Source organism: Plectropomus leopardus, chromosome 16 (genome assembly GCF_008729295.1).
Source record: "Plectropomus leopardus isolate mb chromosome 16, YSFRI_Pleo_2.0, whole genome shotgun sequence".
NCBI classification, from domain to species: domain Eukaryota; kingdom Metazoa; phylum Chordata; class Actinopteri; order Perciformes; family Serranidae; genus Plectropomus; species Plectropomus leopardus.
This window is the reverse complement of record NC_056478.1, coordinates 21855642-21877844: the sequence shown is the minus strand read 5'-3', so window position 1 is coordinate 21877844 and position 22203 is coordinate 21855642. Positions and strand designations below refer to the sequence as shown.

The window sequence follows — 22203 nt, the reverse complement described above, 5'->3', positions numbered from 1 at the left end:
GGTATGTCAACTATGACAGCTCAAAAATCAGAGCCTTCAACATTTCAATAGTCCTACCCACCCCTGAATGAGGTTGCACGAGCTATTCATAAATCCACTACTTTTTTGTGCAGCGTCCATTCAAAGTTCTTATTAACTAAAAGCTAGTTTCTGTGATTTACTCGAGAAAATTGCACCATTACAACTTAGGAAATGTCTAGCTAGTACTGACTTGAAACATATGGTAGGAAACATATGTAGTGCTGTCCAATGATCATGTGTATGCATGTGTGTGTGTGTGTGTGTGTGTGTGTGTGTGTGTGTGTGTGTGTGTGTGTGTGTGTGTGTGTGTGTGTGTGTGTGTATAGCTACTCTTGCAAACTACCGGAACAACTGGCCTAATATTCTGTGTGCACATTAAGTTTCATCAAGTTTTATGGAAATTGGCTCAGATAAAAAATAGCAAGCCTTGACTTCTCTGTTGAAGGCTACATCTTGGCCTTCATCGTGGCTCAAAAACGGCCATTCAAAGAAAAGGTTGGTCTCATTTTGAACCAGAGCATCTGCAGATTCATTTCATGCCTGATATGTTATGATCCACTAAAGTTAGGCACTTTGTGAGATGAATACGGTGCCTAAAAGCAGGAGATATCGATCTTCTCTATGCAACGTGCCACGGATCTGTCTGCAACAGATGGGGCATATATTTTTTTAGATTCTGGGACGTTTCTGAAACATGTTGATTTGCGTCTACTGTACAAGAATTTGTGGCCATGGTCAGCTTGAGGTCGCCTTGCAGAGATCTGCACTCTACTGAGTACACTTTTCTTCTTTTTGTCTGTAAATATGGACAAGTATGTGTTTCAGATTAGATATTTTTCATGCAGTTTACAATGAGATATCCAATTATGCTAACCTAACGGGGTTATTTCTTCTTTTTGTTGTTGTTTGTATTGTTATTTGTCAATAAAGTTTTTGCTGTGTTTTATACATGTTTGTAAACCTGAGCGGTATAGTTGAATGAGGTCCTATTTATACACTTCATGTAACATAAAAGCTTACGACAATTTTTCTTATCATGAATAAATTATAGACCTACATAAATGCTCATAATTTTAGGCTTAGAATCTGAGACAACTCCTGACAAGGGGCTATAAAACAGAGGTGTAGAAACAGCATAATAGCTCCAATAAATATCAGATTTGAGATTATCATATTTATGAGATCCATATTTATAATTTCTTTATGGTCATATCTCAGTTCTCACATACACTGAAATAATGCTCCTTCCACAAGTTGATAATCACTCCAGTCAGGGTCAACAGTTCTCTTCCCCCTGCTGATAACAGCCTGGCTGAAGCCCTGCATCACTTTCCTAAAGATTATGACAATTTTCCCGAAGCAACAATCCTGATCTAAACTCCAGATACCAGTCTGCTGATTCAGGATTCCCAGTGGGGATCACCCTCACCGCACATTTGGGTTTCACAGTGGCAATAAATTTCATCAAAATAAGGCGTTGGTACATTACGTATCAATGTATCTACAAGAACTACAATAAGGAAAAATGGATGTATTGTGGAATTAAAGACAAGGACGCTGCGGCACCTGACTGTAAAATTAGTTTAGAAATCATTGACCTATTAAATCCTGCTTTAACTCAAACATTTTGAGTTTTTACAACACAGACAACACAAACGTCGTATTCACATCCCATAGACAAGGATCCTGGCCTACTTCACTGTTCCACAGAGTACCCTATATTTATTTTTTCTTTAACTTAACTGTCAAGAAACAACTGAATGAATAGTTCTTCCCCACTGACCTTTGTACTGAGCCGGAGAGAAGAAGTACTCTGTGGTAGACTTGGATAGATGGGCCACAACCTTCTCCAGAAGGTCAGCCAGCACTGAGGAGAAAAAACACACGCATTTAAAAAATTCATGCTAGTACAGCTACAATAAACCAAATCCAATTCAAACATCAGCTCATCAGCTCTGTTACTTCAACTATTTATAGAATGTGGATAACATCCTGTTACATACACTATAAAGCCGCCCGGTTACAGTGTAAGTGGTCTGGAAAAACACATTTCCTTTGAACCATACAGTATTTGTGTTTAATGTAGCAATCCCTGAAAAGATAGGTCAAAGGACTTACTTGTTATATGCACGATAGATCAGAAATGAAGCAGCATTAAATCAAGGACAGATACAGGTCTGACAGAAGATCACCCTTCAGCTGCAGAAACTTATGTACAATAACACACACACAGTACACTTTGCAAATGTGCATTGGCTCATATCTATTTACAGCTTGACTGCCCCTGACTGTCCCTGAGTAAACCACAACAACACTGCTTTTATGTCATATCACAGTGCCATGCAAGGAAACAACCAACTGTCACTGAAGATATAACTGTGGAAATAAAGGGGGTAACACTGGGCAATGCAGCCTCTTGTATAATACAACTCTACAATAACACAGTGGTACAGGAGCATATAAATAGCAGCAGGAAAGACATTTTTTGTAAGTCAACATGGAAGTTAGCATTGCCCAAAAGGCCAATGGGATTTCTCCATTGGATTTTAGATTATAGCAGAAAATAAGATCTGTGACAAACATAGGTCTGTGATACTTAAATGTCTTGTTCAGCAAGATAATCTTCACAAACAAACAACAGTTTTATGATTTTTGAAGACGAGGAAACTGACTTTGACTTTGAGACGAGGAAACCAAGAGTGCAAAAATGCTAACTTACTTCCGGGTTTTAGGACTATCGCACCACTCTATTTCTATACAATTTCACAGACATTCAGACCCGATCACACCTTCACTGTTTGAGTATTTGAAAGGGCATTTTCTTGAGGACATAGAACACATAGAAAAGTTATGTATGACTCTTTGTTGCAAATAAAGTGGCTTACCAATGTAACAGCTGTATTTTCACAAGTCATCACTATCTGAATGTAATAGCTGCATTTTTTATTACTTTTTTATTTGTATTTATCACTGAATATTATTCACCGTCTTCCTGATGAAAGTTTCACATAATACTGAATGTTGCAGCTCATTTCATTGTCATAAATTCTCCACTGTGTTACATTCATATTTAATCATTTGGTAGGTTATTTTCTCCTAAGCAGCATACAAACAAGATACAATCCACGCCACAGTAGGAGAGGCCATTAAAAATTCAACCTAACACAAGTGCTTCATGGTTGCAGGAGCACTTTGTTACTGATATATTAATACATATGTGGATTGAGTAGCATTTAAAATGTATGGTGTTGTCTGCATGGTAGCTCGAGGCTTGAGGATAATACTTTTTAATTCCACAGGAAAGTAATGTCAATTTAATGTTTTGCTAATTGGTGTTTGTTATCTCATCTAGTTCTGTATGTGAAAAGGACTTTTCACAAATGGCACCAGGGGAAGGTAAGCTTAGGGCTGGGTGATATGGAGAAAATCAAATATCACAACATTTTTTACCAAATACCTCGATATTGATATCGGAACAATATTGTAGTGTTGACTATTGGTGCTTTCACAAAATATTTATAAAAAGCTGCTAATTTCTTGAAGTTTGTGGAACATTTCTTGCCAAGTTGCTCATTGCCATTTTTTCCCCGTTTTCAAAAGGAAGTGATATCTTCATGTGATAGCTCCAGGTTTCACAGGGTTAACTGAGTTAAAAAAAAAAAAAAAGCATATATTGTATGGCAAATCAATGGCTATCAGTGATTTATCATATGTGATGACAGAATGGGCTTAATAAAAATAAGTTTTACATGACTGTGTTTTATGTTAGCATTAGCGCCTCACACAGCATTCTTACGTAAAGTGTTGCGTGAAACAGGATGTTTGTGAAGTCATGTTCATGCAACATACAATGGAGAAATCAATGCTTCTGTGAAAAAAGCAACAGTTTTTATACAGCAGTGCAGCCAGATTAGGTAACACAATGAGTGCTGATCATAATTCAACCCTGAAACTCTGAGCACAAGTGAATGCATCTCATTGACGTGCTGTTGAGGCAGACCAATTAAGGAATCAATAAGTATCTAATGAGATAGCGAAGGTATTGAACATGCAAACAGTTCTAATCATGAGTGTTTTGATGAAGAGATAGTATACTTAATCATTTTTGTTTAACAGCTGTGGAGAAGCATGTCAAAGACACAAGTGATAATCACAGCATCTTTATTTGCAGCACTAGACATAAGTAAATGTACAATAAATTGCCTAGGAAGTGGGTTAATGTGGTAGTCGGCCCTATAAATGCTACAATTTCCTTCATTGCATGTTTCTTAAAAAGTTGAATGCCAGGTTTTGCATGGTTAATGGTGTGCCAAATAAGATAGCACTTCTACAGCGGAGTGAAGCTTAAAAGATAATAAATCTTGATCATGGTCCTACAGTGAAAAGCCTTAAATGAGCACCGTAGAGCCGAGAATAGATGCTTTCACGGGCTGAGTTTAACAGTATGCTGATGAAAGGAAGCAATCACTGTACAGTGGATGCATTAATGACAAGATTGTCAGCCCTCCTTCATTCTGAATGTATTTTTGTCCTCCTTGAATCACAGCTATTTACTCCTATGTGAGAAAAGCAGGCATCAGTGCCATTTGGCTGTCAACAGCAGTGATGACGAGTTCTTAAAATGTTCATGGACATCAGATCTATGTAAACCTGATGAGGAGGTGTGACTGAATGACTGAAAACTTATTTTCAAACTTGAGTTTAAATAATTAAAAAGTTTTTTTTTAATCTTTGCACCTCCTGTCTGCACATTTGCTATTTTTAATATTTTTTATTTCAAAAATTGTAACTCATTGAGCAATTGATTTACCTTTTATATATTATCTCTTGACTCTTTTATTGTAAGTCTGTACCCTTTATTATGTTTTCTATTTTATTGCTCTATAAAGCTTTCGTTGTACGTGCCCTGTCATATGAAACATGATACACAAAAAAGCTACCTTGCTTTACCTATTCATCTTTGTTGTGCACTATGTAATAAATTATGTTCACTCTAATAGACAGTCAGTCTCTCCTGATTGAAATATGGTTATACAAAAGGTGAGCTGCAGTTTACATTTATCTGCTTCCTGATCAGTTAAACCATTGGATAGTTTGTATGGGTGAGAGAGAATTGAAATGTATGGGTGAGTGAATGACATACGTTAAACCTCAACCCCAGCCTTTGGACAGTTAGCTGTTAACTGATAAAGTGCTCGAGTTTACCCTGATTTGCAACCTAAGACCTAAAGTCCCAGCATGGCTTGTGGGATAATCAAGAAACAGAGAATATACCCTTTGTGACCATTTGGTAATTTCTTCATTGCTACCAGAAGAATTAATTTCAGTTTAAGTCTTTGTTTGTTTAGATTTGTTTATTTTTTTAATGTAAAACTTTATTCTTTTCAAAACTTTGTAAGTAAATTGGCAGTTATTCTTTCCATGCCTTAATCATAACCAAGACTCATTTACAATCAATAATTGTAGCATTACAAGTGTTATGTATCTTTGTTATTTTTAGGCTACTACATGGTAGAAAAACCACAGTCTTACCTTTCCCAGTTAAGATGTTGGGTTTGGAGGTCATGACTTTGCAGTAGTGTCTCCGGCAGGTCTCCATCCAGCCCTCCTCATTCTTTGAGTCTTTAGAAGATGCCAGAAATGAGCTGATCTCAGAGTCTATACAATGGGAAAAAAAACTGGAGGTGAATAATCACAATAATGTCACCAATTAATATTGGCAACGTAATAAAAGTTTCTTTTACCCTGTGAGTTCAGATGGATCTTTGGCGGGTCCAAAGTGTAGCAGTGAGGTAGAGGGTAACTTGAAAACATGGGCCAGGGGTAAGGATCTTCTCCCTGGAATGAGCAGATAACAAAATTCAATTGACCATTTGGCCACCTCATTACACCCTCATGCAATTATTACAAACAACCTACTAGATTAATTATGTTTGCATTATTGTCTTTGATTCATGTCGACACTGCTCTGACTAGATAACGGTTGTGGCTGTTTATAAGTCTACTGTATTACTGATGTGTCATTATGTTGGATTGTTCACAATTGTTTGCAATTTAATAACATTTCAAACCATAAACAGTGAAGTGCAATTAAACAGTGACATGTAGATGAATTAATTACGGAGCAATTGTTTAATATCAAGCTGGTAGCAGTGTATCAAATTATGTGTTTCGTATGCCATCAGTTATATCCTCCTTAATGTTTTTTTTTTATTCTCTCTTCTTCCCCTGCTTTGTAACCAATTACCATTAAGTGTTGTAATCATTAGGCTTGTCATGTCTTAGTTTTGAAAAAGTATAACATTTGAGTTAGCTTAGCATGTGACTTTCCAAAGAATGTGCTCTAAATGTTAATGGGGTTTAGGAGGCAGGCCTGTTTATCCAATTGTCTGTGTCCTCTGCTCATGATAATCCCTGTTGGTATTTGAGTCTGCCTATCAGGTGATATGCTTCCCTGACATTAGAAGAAAATGCACAGAGCCCTGTATTTTGGTAAGACGCTCATAATTGCATACAATCCCTAAAATAATGATTTTAGGATCCATTGCTGTGGGTGATAATTCTGCATGTAACAAGATTTATTGTGCTGAAATTTTGCTATTTTTCTCCATGAATATGCTATTTTGTGTTAACTTAAAAGTTTTTACAAAACGTATGACCATGATGTCATGGCATTCATAAGGTCTCCTCTTGGGCAGTAAATATTCTGTCAGACACTTCCGAATGTCAGGAATAACCTTTTTTTAAACACAATGCTGCTTCTCTTTCCATTTCTCACCAAGTGTGGATTCATTTTCCTTTTGCTTTGTAACTTCACACAATATCAGTACTTATTTAACAGCTTTCTGGTCCCTGTACTCCCTGCAGGTGACAGGAGAGATGAATAAAAGAAACCTGTGAAACACAACGGAACCACTCACTAAACTAATTTACACGCTCCCCCTTCAAGATCTCTTTCATATCCTGCCCTTGACCTCAGCGTAAATTAGTTTCCTGTTTTGTGTTTAGCATAAATGGCACATTAATAACTTATAACTATCCCAAAACATGCTGAGTAAAGCTTCAGACTACAAACAATGACTAAAGCACTCTTGGTAATCTCGACCCCTTATCTGAAATAAAATTACCAGTAGTACAATATTTCATATTCTAGTTATTTAAGAATAATTAAAGTCAACTTTTTTTTAAATGCACCTCAAGCCACTTTAATCAGTGGCAATGCCAATTAGGCACTGTGATACAGTGTGGTGAAAAGCTATCACCGTTGTCCAAATGTCCAATAAACACTGATGCTTGTATCAGTCTGTGGAGCTCTCAGAAGACATCACCAGTTCTGAGGAGTTAATGTGTTTGTCTTCCCCAAATGATGCTTTGGAGAACAACAATTCACAAAAGATAGATGTTAGGACTCTTTGGACCCAGAAATATCTGAAAAATATCAACCACAAACTCACTGAAATATTATACAGCATTTAGCTGGTTTATATAAACTTACAGCCAACAAAGCTCACAATGATAGAAAAGAAGGCGTGTTCTCCATCCCTAACAACTTATTGACTTCAACCCCAAAGCAAACACATTCCTAATTCTAATATTTCTCTTGTCTAATGACAGATTTGACTTGCTAAAAGTAGGCAAAGTACCTTACAGGTAGAGAGGTAAGGAGGCAGACAAAGGCCATGCATCCAATAATTTTTTATATGATACGCGATATATAACTTAATAACTTGAATTCTCCTTTAAACTAATGTAGACTACCTAAATAGTGTGATAATAAAGATTAATAAAATACTATTGTGGGAAAGTTAAATGAAGTATTGTTATAATTTAATAAATCAAAGCGGGATCCCATGGTCCTTTAATTTTGGGGGGAACTAGCTCGTCTCGGGCTGAAAGTGTTTTGCTGTGGACTTCTGGTCAACAGTTTGATTTTAGCGTTAGCATAAAGTTACCACAGCACCTTTAACAGTGTGGATTTATTTACTGTGAGCAGTAAACAAAGTAACAGCTCTCCTGTTCATATATTACAAAGACTTACAAAAATGTGATTACATTTTTGCCATCAGAGCTCTGCAAAAGCCCTGCTTTTTGTGTGTGTCTGCAAGAGGCTGAGAACTTTAGGACAGAGATGGAGAACCAAAATGTTGTAACGAGTCTAATGCCAGTGACATGACAATTTATACTAGATGTTTGTTATAGAGCCACTTTATATATCGCACATGGAACAAGCCGCAATACATTGAGTATATATTTATATATATTTAATATACCGCCCACCCCTATTCTCAAGGCAATAAAGCTCCTTTTCTCAAAATAATGATAGAAAACAATCTTTCCTTTTATTGTGATAAAATGTTGATTATCTCAGTATTATGAGATGACTACGCTTGTTTTCTCAAGCTTACAAAATAATTAACTCTTGAGATAACGGCATTAAAAGAATAATTAAAAGCAAAGCTGTTGTAAGATTGCATAGAGAGGAACCATCAATTGTACCAATTCAGAATCAGGTTAGGATGAAGAGTAGACCTTAGCTGACCTCTTGCAGTGCTCGAGGAGGAAGCTTCCTTTCAGACGGACCACCCACCACACTCACACGAACCAGCACATGATTCCTCTCCACTGATACGCTGTCTATGATGAACTCCCTGAGAAGGTTTAACAGAAAAAAAAGCGGATAAGATATAGACGGAGGTGTAAAGGGTACAAAAGGAACAGGAGCAAACAAGAAAAACTAGGAAGGACACAAGCTGTAATGTAATAAACATTTGTGAACAGTGAGTGTTATAGTGAGTCTGCAAGACAACAGAATAAGAGAGACATCTGAAGAGAAAGAAAATGTTAAAGAAAACATTTGGTGTGTCAGGCATATATGGAATACAATACATGTAAATCGAATTTTCTTGTTATACTGAGGATAGACAAGGTCATGCTAATTAACATGCCATCCAACTCACTAACACTTCAAAACTTGCTCAATTTATTGCAGCTCAGATAACTTTCTTTGAAAAGTCTTCTAAAAAGACTTTATGCAGAGTTTGAAACCTCTGAATGACTGCGTCATTGCTGCAAGACAAGGAAGAAACGGAGGAGAGAAGGGTTTCAATGTGCGAATTTTAGATAAGATCAGAGAATATTCCAATTACAGAGGCACTTTGGGGTCGAAGGGTGTCAGCCTTGGTGGATAGTTCTTACAGCTAAAGCAATTTGGACTTGAATTTGGTAATAAAGGAGACTATTTTCCTGTACAGTGCTCTTTCCAACACCCTGTTTGCCACAAAATGTAATTTGCATACATTTCTTTGTGAATAAAAAATGTGAAATCACACAAAGCTTAGGGAAAAAAGTGTCACACACTCTGGCTCCACATGCATTTCTCTTTTATTCAGATTACATTTTGGCCCTCAGACCTTTAAAATCACTCACAGCTCCAACAGCTGGGGTCAAATAAAATGTGCAGATCGCTTTCTCTAAATATTTTTGGTGAATCTGGAGATCACGGATATTCAAAAGGTCAAAGCAGAAAATAATTAAAACGCATTAGCAAAAAGAAATGACAACAAATAGTCAAAAAAATCGATGCTAAATAGAAAACACTGAACAGGAGTGAAGAGAGAGGGAGAAGAGGGTAAAAAGAAAGAAAAGATGATGATGATGTCTGGGATGACAATAGGAGCATGAGAGGAAAAGAGGGCATGAAAGGGAGATGGGAGACTTAATTAACCAGTCATCATTCTACAAAAATTGAGGCAGGACCCAAACATGGTATATGAGCCGACATTTCAGGGCCATTTCCATTCATAACCAATAGCCACAGCTCTGCCAGCCATTACCAAGAGAGAGAGGCTCTTGAACACCCACTTTCAGAAAATGGTCTTTTCACTGTCTTCCCGATTTATTTCATTTTATTTGTGACAAGGCAAACAAACAAACAATTTCTCATCCTGAGCAATGATTAAATTTGAAAGTGCTCCGTCACATCAGGATGATGCACAGAGGAGCAAAAAGCTTTTACTGAATGAGAGAGAGAATGACTGTGTGTAGGTTGACAGTGCTCGCTGTGGAAACTATTGCAGTGTCTAAATGTCTGAAATAACTTCCTGAGGCTTCAGCTCAGCTCTTGCTGGGATAAACTAAACTTTCTATAAAGGTGGTAAGGGCAAAGTCTATGTACAGAAAGCACACATATTTTTGAAAATACACTTATTCATTTTCTTTCCATGGGTTTGATAAGGAGATCGAGAAGTTAATGTCTGCGTGCTATAAAAAGAGCTGAAATCAAGGTGTGGTTAGCCTAGCTTAGCATAGAAAGTTGAGGTAGAATGAAACAGTTAAAAATATACCTGTACCAACATTTCAAAAGGTCGTGTTTTCTGGGGGCAGTGAGGTGCTCTAACTGTTTCTTGTCAAAAACTGTGGGGATAGCTGACTGTGATCATCATCATCCCAAGGTCTTGTTGTCACAGTGAGGATGCTAGGTTTGACATCACTGTGCCTCAAGAGACCTATTACAAAATATTTGCCCACTGGCAGTATCTGGCAACCTGCGCTGTAGCTGGAGATGCTGCACAGAGTTACGGCGGATGGATAAACTGTTGTTTGCCAAAAAAATATTTCCAGCATGTAGTTCTACAAACACAACAGTCTTTTCTTTACTTTTGTGTGTTTGTTTGTTACGTTTGTTTGTTTTAAGGATTTAACAACCAGATATGGCATGTTTTATTGTGAGCTTATGAGGTATTTGTTGGATCTTTTTCAACCATTTTCAGGCTCGCCATTTATCTTTGATGTCAGGCTTTATGCTAAGCTAAGCTAACAGGCTAAAGCTCCATAGCTAATGCACAGCTATGATATTTATATTTATCCCTTCATCTCACTCTCGGAAAGAAATCAAATAATTTACCAAAATGTTGAATTATTTCTGAGAACAGAGAAGAGAGCCTTTTTGTAATTTCAAATTATATTATACTAAGTTAAAGTATAAGGCTAGTGTTATTCTGCTTTTTTTCTTATTGTCAACTAAAGAAAACTCCAAAACCAATAAGGCATTTGTTTGTCTCTCAGTACTTTTAGACTTCAATTATATCCACCATGAAAAGCTTCAGCTAAGCAATGCTGTTCCCATCATACATTTCATTAAAACATTAAGGACAGTGGCAGAATTTTAAGGTCCAGAGGGGCATCTATTGGGATATAATATATATTGGGGCATAATATTTACAACCATGTTTTCATTAGTTTGTAATAACCTGAACTAAGAATCGTTTTTTCTTTACCTTAGAATGAGCCGTCTATATCTTCAGGTCTTCCATGGAGTCCATCATGTTGTTTCTACAGTGGCCCAGAATGGACAAACCAAACACTGGCTCTAGATATAGCCATTTGCATTTTTGCATTGTCAACTGTGATTCTTGCACCCTGGAGAAGTTTTAGTTCTGCAAACTCACCTCTAGATGCCACTTTAGACTACAAACTAAACCTTAAAGGCATTTTGATTTTGCAAGTTATAAAAGTTGAAATGGTAATCTCTGATAATAAAAGATCATTATAAAACGTATGTTTAACATAATGGACATTAATAAAAGTTTCAAACCATAGAATTTTAATGTGCACATTGGTTCATACCCCTCATCAGTGTCTGGCTCGGTGATGTTTTCCCTCTGGCTCTGCAGCAGCATGGAGCACATGTTGTACTGGCTCTCTAGCAGCAGAAAGGAGTCCAGATTACAGCAGAGCACACTGAGTAGTCTGCAGCAACAAACAAAAACAAACAAACAAACAAACATCAAAAATACAGAGAGGACTGGCATTTTGAGCAGGGCGGTGTGTATACAAGAATCTGTAAGCAAGGCGATATATTGCAATTTTTAAAATCTAATTCTAAGAAAACTGTCAATGCTTGTGGCGCGCCGTTTATGATTGCTTGTTTCATAGGCTTGTATTCTTTTTGTGCACGCTAGCTTGGGTCTGATGCATATACAATGTACATCACATAAACTGGTACTTATAAAGAGGGAATGTGCAGTGAGAATGTACACACCTCATGCTTTCTTCAGAGCTGGTGTACACGGTTTTAGCTGAGATAGCTACGGGTAATATGATAAGAGGGAGATTAAATATAAATTAAGAGACAGAAAAGAATGCTGTTGTTATTTGCCAATTTCATTGATTGTTTTGGGGTTTTTTTATTTGCAGCTTATACTGTGTTCTGTAAAATGTCAATCAAAGGCACATTTATTGTTAATCTTAAATTATTTATGAGTGATACATTTAAGCATTGTTTTTGTATACATTCATCTCCCTGTTAGTTATCATTATATTTTAACATATGGAGCATTTTGTAAAGTTAAGGCTCTCAATGAATCATTGATTTCTCCCATTTAATAAGAATGACAATTGTAAAAAAATAATGACACATTGTGATGAATTAGTGGTATGGACAATATATCTGCATTAGTACATAATAACAGCTGCTGTTCTGTATTTCTCACTGACAGGTGTAATAAATTGAGGGGCACATGTGTCAATATGCAAATTCATGTTTAAAGGCATTTCTACATCAATTTATGGTGAAATGTGGGTATAGAAACGAGGCTCATGCCCGTGCGTCCAGCACTGTGATAAATAAGATTTAAAAAACAAAATCAGACATACACACAGTTTTATAAATCTGACTAAAATAATGCAGATGCTTTATTCTACCTCTGTATAGATTAATGACTAAAACTGTGTGTCCGCACAGAGTTTTATGCATCTGGCCCCTGGAGTGGAACAGTCAAATGGCTGAAGATAGATTACAACACTAAAGGGTTAAACACAGCTCAAAATAAACCACAGCCTTTGAATGTAAAATAGAAATTAAAAATCAACAGTGTTTTTTGAGAACTGATGCAGTTTCAGAAAACACTGCGATACTAGAGTGTATCGATATTTTCTTACATACCTAATTTTGAAATGCTGCAGCAGAATAGCAGCCCTGCAGTTCATATAGTAATGTAGTACAAACTGTAGAGCAGGGTAGAAACATGCTGACAAAGACCCCGTTTGGACTTTGGTTGCCTATTTCCCCTGGCATTGTACTATGTCTGCAAATGCTGGATCAGTCAACACAATTTTTCACCAGCACGCCGTAGCCAATTGTAAGCTTTGTTAAGTAGGAGCCCCTTGGGAAAAGCTTCATGGTTCATTTTAAGTTGCTGGTAATGACACCAGGCTCAAGCAAGCTGTTAAGCTCCAGCAGCAGTATGTTGTAGCCCTCTTTTTTTTATGTGATACAATACCTGTTGAGAGAAAGCGTCATTAAGTATTATTGATTATGTATGAGTGATTTCTTAATTTAAGCGCTACTGTTGGTAACAGTTTTATTATCAACAATTTCTGGTGGAATAATCATAAAAATCTCAAAGGAACAAGAGTGGTAAGATTTCCCAAGACCAAGCACCAGAGCTTATCTTAATTTAGACTGTTTTTAAGTGCTTATCAGAGAGCTCCCATATGTGGGTCACTGGTGTGCAACATTAATCAAAACAATCTAGTTAATACACATTTGCTCTACCTGCTCTGCGCTCTATCCCAGCAATTAATTTGGCAAAACTGGTCTTCTCATCATGTCAGTGATGCCAGATGGACTATGTCATTCTCATTTAAAGAAGTATTTCACTGTTGGAAAGATGGTCTTCATAAAACTGGACTGTCTATGTCGTAGCAAGACTGAAACATTGGTCTACAGCAGACCAATAAAAGCTCCCGTTGGTAGGTGATGTTATGCTAACTCGTCCAAGGAGACAATTGCAGCCAGCTAGTGACAATCTTGTATTACAGATTAACAGTGATCTTAAACATGTTTCTGAAAACTATTTCAGGAGAAATATGCAATATAGTAACATAATCTTGGTTTACATTTTGATCAGCACTGCTTAGTTTTACTGTTTGATTGGCGTTCTTTAGTCCTGAAGAAAACACTATGGTGCCCACTTCCTGGTTAACTATACTCGCTATTACATCTTGCATTTTAAACATTTTTGGACACAAAAACCAGTGCAGTGACATAATCTCGGTTTGTACTTGATCAGCACTGCGTAGTTGGTCTGAGTTTGAAAGAGAGCGAGAGAGAGAGGCGGCTCTGTTTCTTGGTGCACTTCTGTACTCTTTGAATACTTTTTGTGTCCGCAGTAGCAGCGTGAGTGGTGGGCATTACAAAAACATTACCCACTTTGTTATGATACAAAGCTTGTTGACAATTGGCAAAGTGTCCTTTTAACCCATTATTCCCACTTTTAATAAGGCAAGGACGATTGAATATTTATGGGAATGGCTGTAAATGTACCTCTCTGTATGTATCTTTTTTTAACCTGAGAAATTTAAGTCTTTTTGTTTTAATGTACAACAGAACCACAGAACTTTGGGTTTAAATAAACAGTTTCACAAAAATCAATACCACTCTAATATCAGTGCATTAGGTACGGAGCTAGAGCATAACCATAATGACCTATTAGTCAGCTAATAGACTGAAAGGGGGATAGCTCTAATACAGGCAAAGCAACAGAGCATGTTTAGGATGATTCAGCTGCTTCTGTTTGATCTCAATCCATAACATCGTCTAAGACTGTCTTCTAGTGTTTTCAGCAGATAGACTGATACTTATGTTCATGTGAGTCTTTAAACTACAAACAAATCTGTTTAGTTCACTCCTACTATGCGCATGTCTTGTATGATATTTCAGTAGTTTTAGACAGTTTTATGCATGTGTCCAAGCTGATTTTCTTCTTGATTTTCACAGCTAATAGTTTACCACCATTTTCAAAATAAGGCTTTCGAAAACAACAAGGACACAATGAAATGATCAGAAATGTCGGGGTTATTTTTAAACATTTAAAAGGCTGTTTAAAACTCTGATCCTGCTTTTCACAAAATGCCATTTCAATTTCCAATCTTGCGTGAGTGTTCTTATACTGACAAGCAAGAGGTATTGTTTAGCTCTGCATGTTGTTTGGTGTGTTTGTTAGTCTTTGTGAATCCTTTTTAGCAGCTTCTTGTTTCCTGGTGTGCTGGGCAGTTGCCTGGACTCCTGTATGACTGACAGCTCTACTCAGTCACTCTGACAGCAGCACAGCAAGAGGCTGAGAGTCTGTCAGGCCTCCTGACCTTTCTCTGTTTGAAACTACGAAACAGAGAACCAGGCCTGCTTCCAGTTTGTCTCTTTGATGGGCTTCTCTTATCAAGTGAGGTGAAGACTGACCGTCCAATTGGAGGTCTTTTAAAATATTTAGCTGCTCTGAATACCAATTCATTTGCAACCTTTTGAAAACAGCAGTGGTCACTGTGATGCCTGTAGGACTTTGAATTTAACGGGTGCCACAACATGATTACTTTCATTATAATTAATCTACTAAGTATTCTCCTATTCTCTCTCTCTCTCTCTTTTTAAACACACACACACACACACACACATATATATATATATAAATATGTGTGTGTATAGAGGGAGAGAGAGAGAGAGACATAGATATAGATAAAGATGGAGATATAGATATATATCATTCCATCACCACTTCTCAGACCCAAAAATATTCAGTTTGCTGACATACTAGCAGACTAGTGGACTGTCCATGTGCCATGTTTTTTATGACCTAAAATCCATTGTTGTCAATGTAGGGATAGGGTTAGCTGTGGTGGCAGACAAGCATTCCCAAGTGGCTATTGGGAAGAAAAAGTTCAACGCAGCAAAGCTCACCGCATGTCATGTGATGAGTAACAACCAATCACATTTACCAGAATATGTTTTTTTCTTCTGTAAATATCAGTTTATTGAAAAAATGGAGAAGGGGTTTATCATTTTAGTGCATGACTTACCAGAGGACTATGATATGTCCTAAGACCGATATTTTAATGAACTCTTTAAAAAAAACAACCTCCTATGTGTGTTTTATTAGTTTTAAGAGTCACTGAATAATTTCTCTGCATTATTTTAGAGTTATGTTCTTTTTGGAAATGAAACATCTATTCACTTTCTACAATGGCACACAAACAAAGAGGCTGAATGTTTTTTGGGTTTTTTAAATGCCAAAATCCATGTTAAGTTGTTGACATTCATGCTGACTACAACCCACTTTATCTAATGTTGAAAGACTTGCACTGAAACATCCATTAATGACGGATGACAGATGATTACTGCATTGATGATGTGCCCACATGCATCGGAGGACCTATGAATAAACCAATCAAAGTTGAGATTAAACTGCTTGGCAGTATGACTGAAGATCACGCTGCTGATTGATTAGTCATGCCTGAGGTAAGATGCAGATGGTCAACTTTACGTACGTACTACAAGGGAGGCTTATATCATTGCTAGTCACTATTATTATTAGTCAGGAGTGCAATTATAAAAACATTGCAAGGTTCAGTGATGTAAAGAAATTCTCTTGAAATGTGTAGGTTTGTGGAAATGACAACTAGTAAACTTAGCCTGCAAGTTCTGCTTGTGTGATATAAATAGAGACAGAACTTGTAACGACACCACTCTTTACGAAAGAAAACAATTGCTTTAATTAATGATCTGCACGTATCAGGTGGCAGACTGAGAGCCCACAGGCTGTGCATCTGCAAAGATCAATTAGAAGCTTCATTTGGGCCTCCATGCAACAATACCATGAAACTTTACGACACAGAGGGGAGGTTTTTAATGCCAGCCTGAAACAAAACAAAGTAATCTCTTCCACTTTGTTGTCTGTCTTTACTTTCACATCTGACCTGTTTATCACCGTAGAATACAACTCTGAAATATTTATTTTCTTTTATTTATTCGTAATCTTATTTTAGATAGTTTACTTTGTCTGGGGAAGTGAGACAACTACAAGTCAACTAAAATGAGGACAAAACAAATATTTGACTCGCCACAAAAATTTAATCTAAGTTCTGTTATCAATGTTCCCGTCTATAAGCCGTATTTGTATCTTTTTCGGGACTCACATGATGTCACAGATGCCAGTGTCTCAGGAAAGCTATCACTGTTTCTCTCTCTCTTTAGAGATTAATCATTGTTCTTTTGATTGTGTCTAGTCTAAGATTGTACTCTCTTTTTTTACTTTATTTTCTCTCTCTTTTAAGATAGTTTGTTGTTTTTATTGTTAGGTTTCATAAAATTGTGTCTTGTACATTGTCTGTTTTCCATTTGTTTGTTTGTTTGGAACCCCATTAAAAACGAGATGGTGCATCTCAAGGGGATTACCATAATATAATAAATCTCTATAGATGTAGGGGCTTCACCTTCACCAGAGAACCTCTGGACTCTTTTGCTATTCAAACATAATCTTTATCTTCTCTTAATCTCCAGCAACAATAAGGCTGTGATATTGTTTTTCTTCACTTTATCACACAGGTGTCAGTGTTGTGGCATATTTTTAAAGTAGCATGATCAAATTCATAATAAACGGTAGGGACTTTGCTACGGACATAAAAAAAAAAAACCTAATCAAACTATGGGTTAAAGTGTGTGAAGCTTAGTACGAGCACACACACTTGACATGTTCAGACCCTTCAATAGCAGCGAGAGAGGAATAAAAGGCATCCAAAAAATCCAGACATGGGAGAAACATGGGGAAAGGGTGCTGGTTGCCATGACAACAAAGAGGCTTTTAGCACCAAGGAGAAGGGGCTGAGGGATTTTAGCTCTCATTAGCCTGTGAAGATCAAGAGGGGTGGAAATTGTGGCTTCTTTTTTCAAGAGGGGCTGCACTTCAGGAATGCTCAGTGCATGTTTGCCTGACGAGGTGCTGGTGATTAAACCAGTGGTAAACGTGAAAAAAGTTTCAAAGCATGGCTGGTTTCAAACTTACTCGAGTCAATTGCAGAATAGATCCAAATGATCCAATAAAAATAGTTCAAACCAGATCTTGTGGTTTCATTCTGCTGGCTACTTAAAAGGATAAGGTTAGCGATATTCTATATTGTTGCTGTCCATAAAATACCATGAATGAGAAACAAATATTGCCTGTGCATCCCAAGCTTGATGTATTTCTTCCTCCTCTTCCTGTATTCCACTGAGCTCCATTGTAGGGCTACCCGATAGTCGAAAATTCGAATAATCAGTGGGAGACTACTCAGTCGACTGAAATTGCTTCAAGTTGAGCAGACTTTTATCTTGTTATTTAGTGTGCTGTTTACCAAAATGTCCCAAGATTTAGCTGCATGAGTGAGCACTCCTCACTTTCATGCTGCTCTCCGGTACAGAAGGATGTCGACCCAGACTCAGGGTGAGTCAGAGTGAGTCAGACGCAGCTGCCCAGAGGAAGAGACGCTTTGACCGGTCAAGGTCCAAGCTAACATTATCTTCTGCCTTCTTCGTGGAAGTGGTGAATTTACACCTCAAAGCAGCTTCATAAGATATAGTCTGTAGCTTTATTTTGATATCTAGTGTTGGCAAAAAGTGTTGAAAATTGCTGATTCGTCGTTAGTGAAGTTAACATGCATTAGCTGGGAGGGCTAAATTGACTTGTTTTACTATATCACACAAACATGCTGTCACCCTGAACATCTTGCCGAATCCCTACAACACTCAATATGAAACAAAGGAAGAAACGGTTAAATATTTGTATTGAACAGCCAAATTCATACATAATTCTGAGTCAGTTGTCTTCATTACAGATAGGACAGCTTAAGTGTGAAGGAGGAGAGAAAGGGAACGATATGTAGCAGAGGGCCGCGGGCTGAAGTCGATCCCGCGATTGCTGCAGTCAGGACACACAGTCTCTGTACATGGGGCATCAGCTCTACCAGGTGAGCTACTAGACACCCCAGCCCGAATGCATTATTATCCAAAATCTATTTATTTGTGTTCTTCAGCACTGTGTCCACTTTTGTAGCTTCTCCTTGGATGCCTGCTGCTTATGGTCTAACAGCTGCTTGCTTTCATAAAGCCGTGCCTCAACCTCGCCTAAACCTCGCCTGCATACTTTTTTTCCCAGAAACGTCTCAACCAGAGCAAAATAAGGAGGAAATAAGAAAAAAACAGAGAGAGGGTAGAATCTCTGAAGTACAATACACCACCACAAATTCCTAGTGGGTCATATGTGATGATTGAGATAGATTACTTTCTTTATATTTTTTGTTGCTAATTTAAAAAAAATCCCTCATGGTATACATTTAAGAACACATCAGTGAGTTACACTGTTGCAACATGTGACATATATGTACTGTAGTTTATTTCTAGTCAATTCCAGATACATTGACATGTTGCCATAAATCCTCATGGTGCATTAAATGTGTTTATATCTGCCTCTGAAAATAGTCCTCAACAAATGCAATATTTACTCCTGTTTGAGGAATGTTGACTTAAAACTATACTTACCAGCTGTTTTAGGAAATGACTGAGCTTTTGCCACTTAATATTTGTGAGCTGTTTTTTTAAGACTTACGCTTACACTTACAACGCCTCGCATAGTATAAGTACCTTCAATATAAAACTGAGCAGTGGGGAACAAATATGCTGCTATTAAAAATGAAGAAGACTACAAAAATAAAAATACACCAATGAACATATTTCTCACAAGAAAATTATTTTTCATAACATGAACCTGTAATGTATTATTCAGTATGCAACACACTCCCCCATCTACCTGGTCATATAATCACACAAGCTTGCAGCATGTGTGGCTGTCTGTGTTTGACCTCAGGTGAAGCCAAGTTTCTGTCTTTGATCTGAAGGTTTACACAGAGCCAAAGTGAAGGTTTGTCCACAGTGAGATTCCTATTTAAATTTTAAACCACACAAATACATGCCTACTGAGATAACATGGAGGGTGCTGGTGAGAATAATTGTACAGTCAAGAAGAACATTTGCTATTAAAACTTAGCTCAAAAACAAAATAAGTACATATTTTTTTGGTCCTATATCTGCAATATTTATATTTATCAGTGATACCCAAAGAACCCTGAGTCTCTTAATCAGACAGTTGTTTGGTTAAAGGGTTCTCAGTGTAATTAAGAGTTCTTTTTTCAAACCGACTTTAAGTCTCAGTGGAAAAAACAAAAATATATGGATAATCTGTTATACCAAGCATCTGGTAAGGGTATCTGTGGGCTTCAGAGATTCAAACTTTATAAATTTTTAATGCTACCTGTGGTTCTGTTTGTTACAAATTATCCACCTTAAAATAAGACAAACAAAAATAATGACGCCCAATAGAGAAAGCGTTGTGGTGGGCTAACCCTATCCCACAAGGAGGCGAACAGACTTCCCCTCGAAAATAAGGCACACTGCTTCATTAGAGGTTCTATATGGATCATTTAGAGCATTAACATTGCAGCAAACAACAATTTGTAGAAATCATGGACTAATAACATCCTGAGCAGAGAATGAAGTCAAGCTCCCCTCTGTGTGTGTTGAAATCTGAGCTCGTGCGCATGCATGTGTGTATCAAACTGGCTCGCTAATCACTGCCGCTCTACACTGCGCTTTAATGGCCTGCACCGCTCAAACCAACAATAGCGGAGCATTAACGTAGAGAAAGCCTCATGCCCACTTCCCAGTTCCTCCCCAAGTTAATACCATTAGCTCTGTCTTTACTGTTGCCGTTCTTGGCACTGTTAGCACTGTTAGCTGCTAGCTCCCAGCTTAGCCACCTCCATGTTGAGAGTCACGTGCAGACAATTCCACTCAGACACTCAATCATACAGCAGGTATGCTCTAAGTGTCACAAACAGCTCCTTTGAAGTATAATGTATGAAGGTATGTTTTTTATCAAGTAGCCAGGATTGTGAAGCTTTTTAACCGTTTGTACTAACAAAGCAGTTTGCCCTCAATTTCAGAAGGTAATCTATCCCATTCCTTGTAGACAAGAAACACAGAAAAATAAATTAAGTTAGCAAAGCCAGTGACTCTGTAATTAAACATTGTAATGAAATGTCTGTGCACCATGAGAATGGGAAAGTCTTTAAAAATAAATGTTTGAGGGCATTCAGTTCAGCTGTGTGGAACATACAAAACAAGTTTAATATATTAATGATTCCTGTTGTGTATTCATGTAAAATCAGACATGCATTTGGTTTGGTGCCTCTGGTGTAATTTTTTATTATCACAATGATTTAATATTTTTTTACTTCACTGGAGAGCTTTACTGACCTTTAAGCTGCAGGGGATTGTGTTTTCCACTAAATAAAAATTAACATGTAAGGTGATTAAATGCAGCTTTACATCACAGAATAAAATCAAGCAACTGGTATTTGAAGATCCAGTATAGCATGAAAGTCGCACCACAGCACCTCATGCATGAGCTACTTCATAATCCAATAGATGCATGAGTCAGGACAAGTCCCAATTATCTCATGCATTAATAGCCACAGCTAGATCTTCTTCCTGTGATGGTTTAGCTTCTAAAGTGTGTGCAAAACTGCTGCATGTTTTATGGTCCTGTGGTGAAGTGTCATCTAGAACAATGAGTGCAACAGGAGATATCTGTTGCCAGCTGCCATCTGACTGTACCTCCTTTTGTAGTGGCATCAGTTTGAGTCAGCATTTATTCATTATCTATACATTTCCCACTCTGTTTTTGTCTGTAAAAGGCCCTGAAAACTTTTTATCTTTTTAGTTTTCTTTCGACTGTTGGTCATGTGGGTGTGTATTGGAAAGCATCATCCCCATAGAAAAAGTATATCACATTGTAGCAATACAATAGTATGTATATATGGTGAAGTGCCTCTGAACACAAACACCTTACCAAAACATTCATTCAACTCTTATCACTGCACTCCGCTTTTTTGGTAACTTTTTCCTCAATTCATGTTTTTTTTTTGTTTTCTTTGTCTGTGTGTTTTATGGTGTTTTTAATGTATGAGTACCATTTCCTAAGCGGGCTGATAAACAATGACACTAAAATTAAGCTGTGTGGAAGTTTCACACAGAAGTTGCTATGTTCACCGCCAAACAGTAAAACAACAGATTAACTCATAACTTGTTGGTTTAAGGAAGTTTTACTTGTCTTGCTCACAGGATGTAGACTCAGCCTGTCATTAGCCACCTATCTAGAGTATTAACACTTTCAAAATCCCCCAACACTGTTTGAAACTATTGCATAGCCAGATCTATGTCCACACTTCATTTTAGCACTACTCAAAACACTACCAACCTCCAACCTGGCAACCTACAGGCTAAAAGGTATTTTAATGTTTCATGGGGCGTTTTCTTTT

General features: G+C 37.3%; 1 protein-coding gene across 1 annotated transcript in view; it reads right to left on the bottom strand.

Moving 5' to 3' along the window:
* tbc1d32 (TBC1 domain family, member 32) overlaps nt 1-22203 on the bottom strand; it is an 86065-nt gene that overhangs the window by 35537 nt on the left and 28325 nt on the right. The window contains exons 24-28 of the mRNA XM_042503384.1: nt 11647-11769; nt 8561-8669; nt 5766-5859; nt 5554-5679; nt 1805-1888 (exon numbers count right to left, since the gene is read on the bottom strand). Of these exons, the coding sequence (XP_042359318.1) occupies nt 1805-1888; nt 5554-5679; nt 5766-5859; nt 8561-8669; nt 11647-11769 (536 nt within the window). The remainder of the gene's footprint in view (nt 1-1804; nt 1889-5553; nt 5680-5765; nt 5860-8560; nt 8670-11646; nt 11770-22203) is intronic.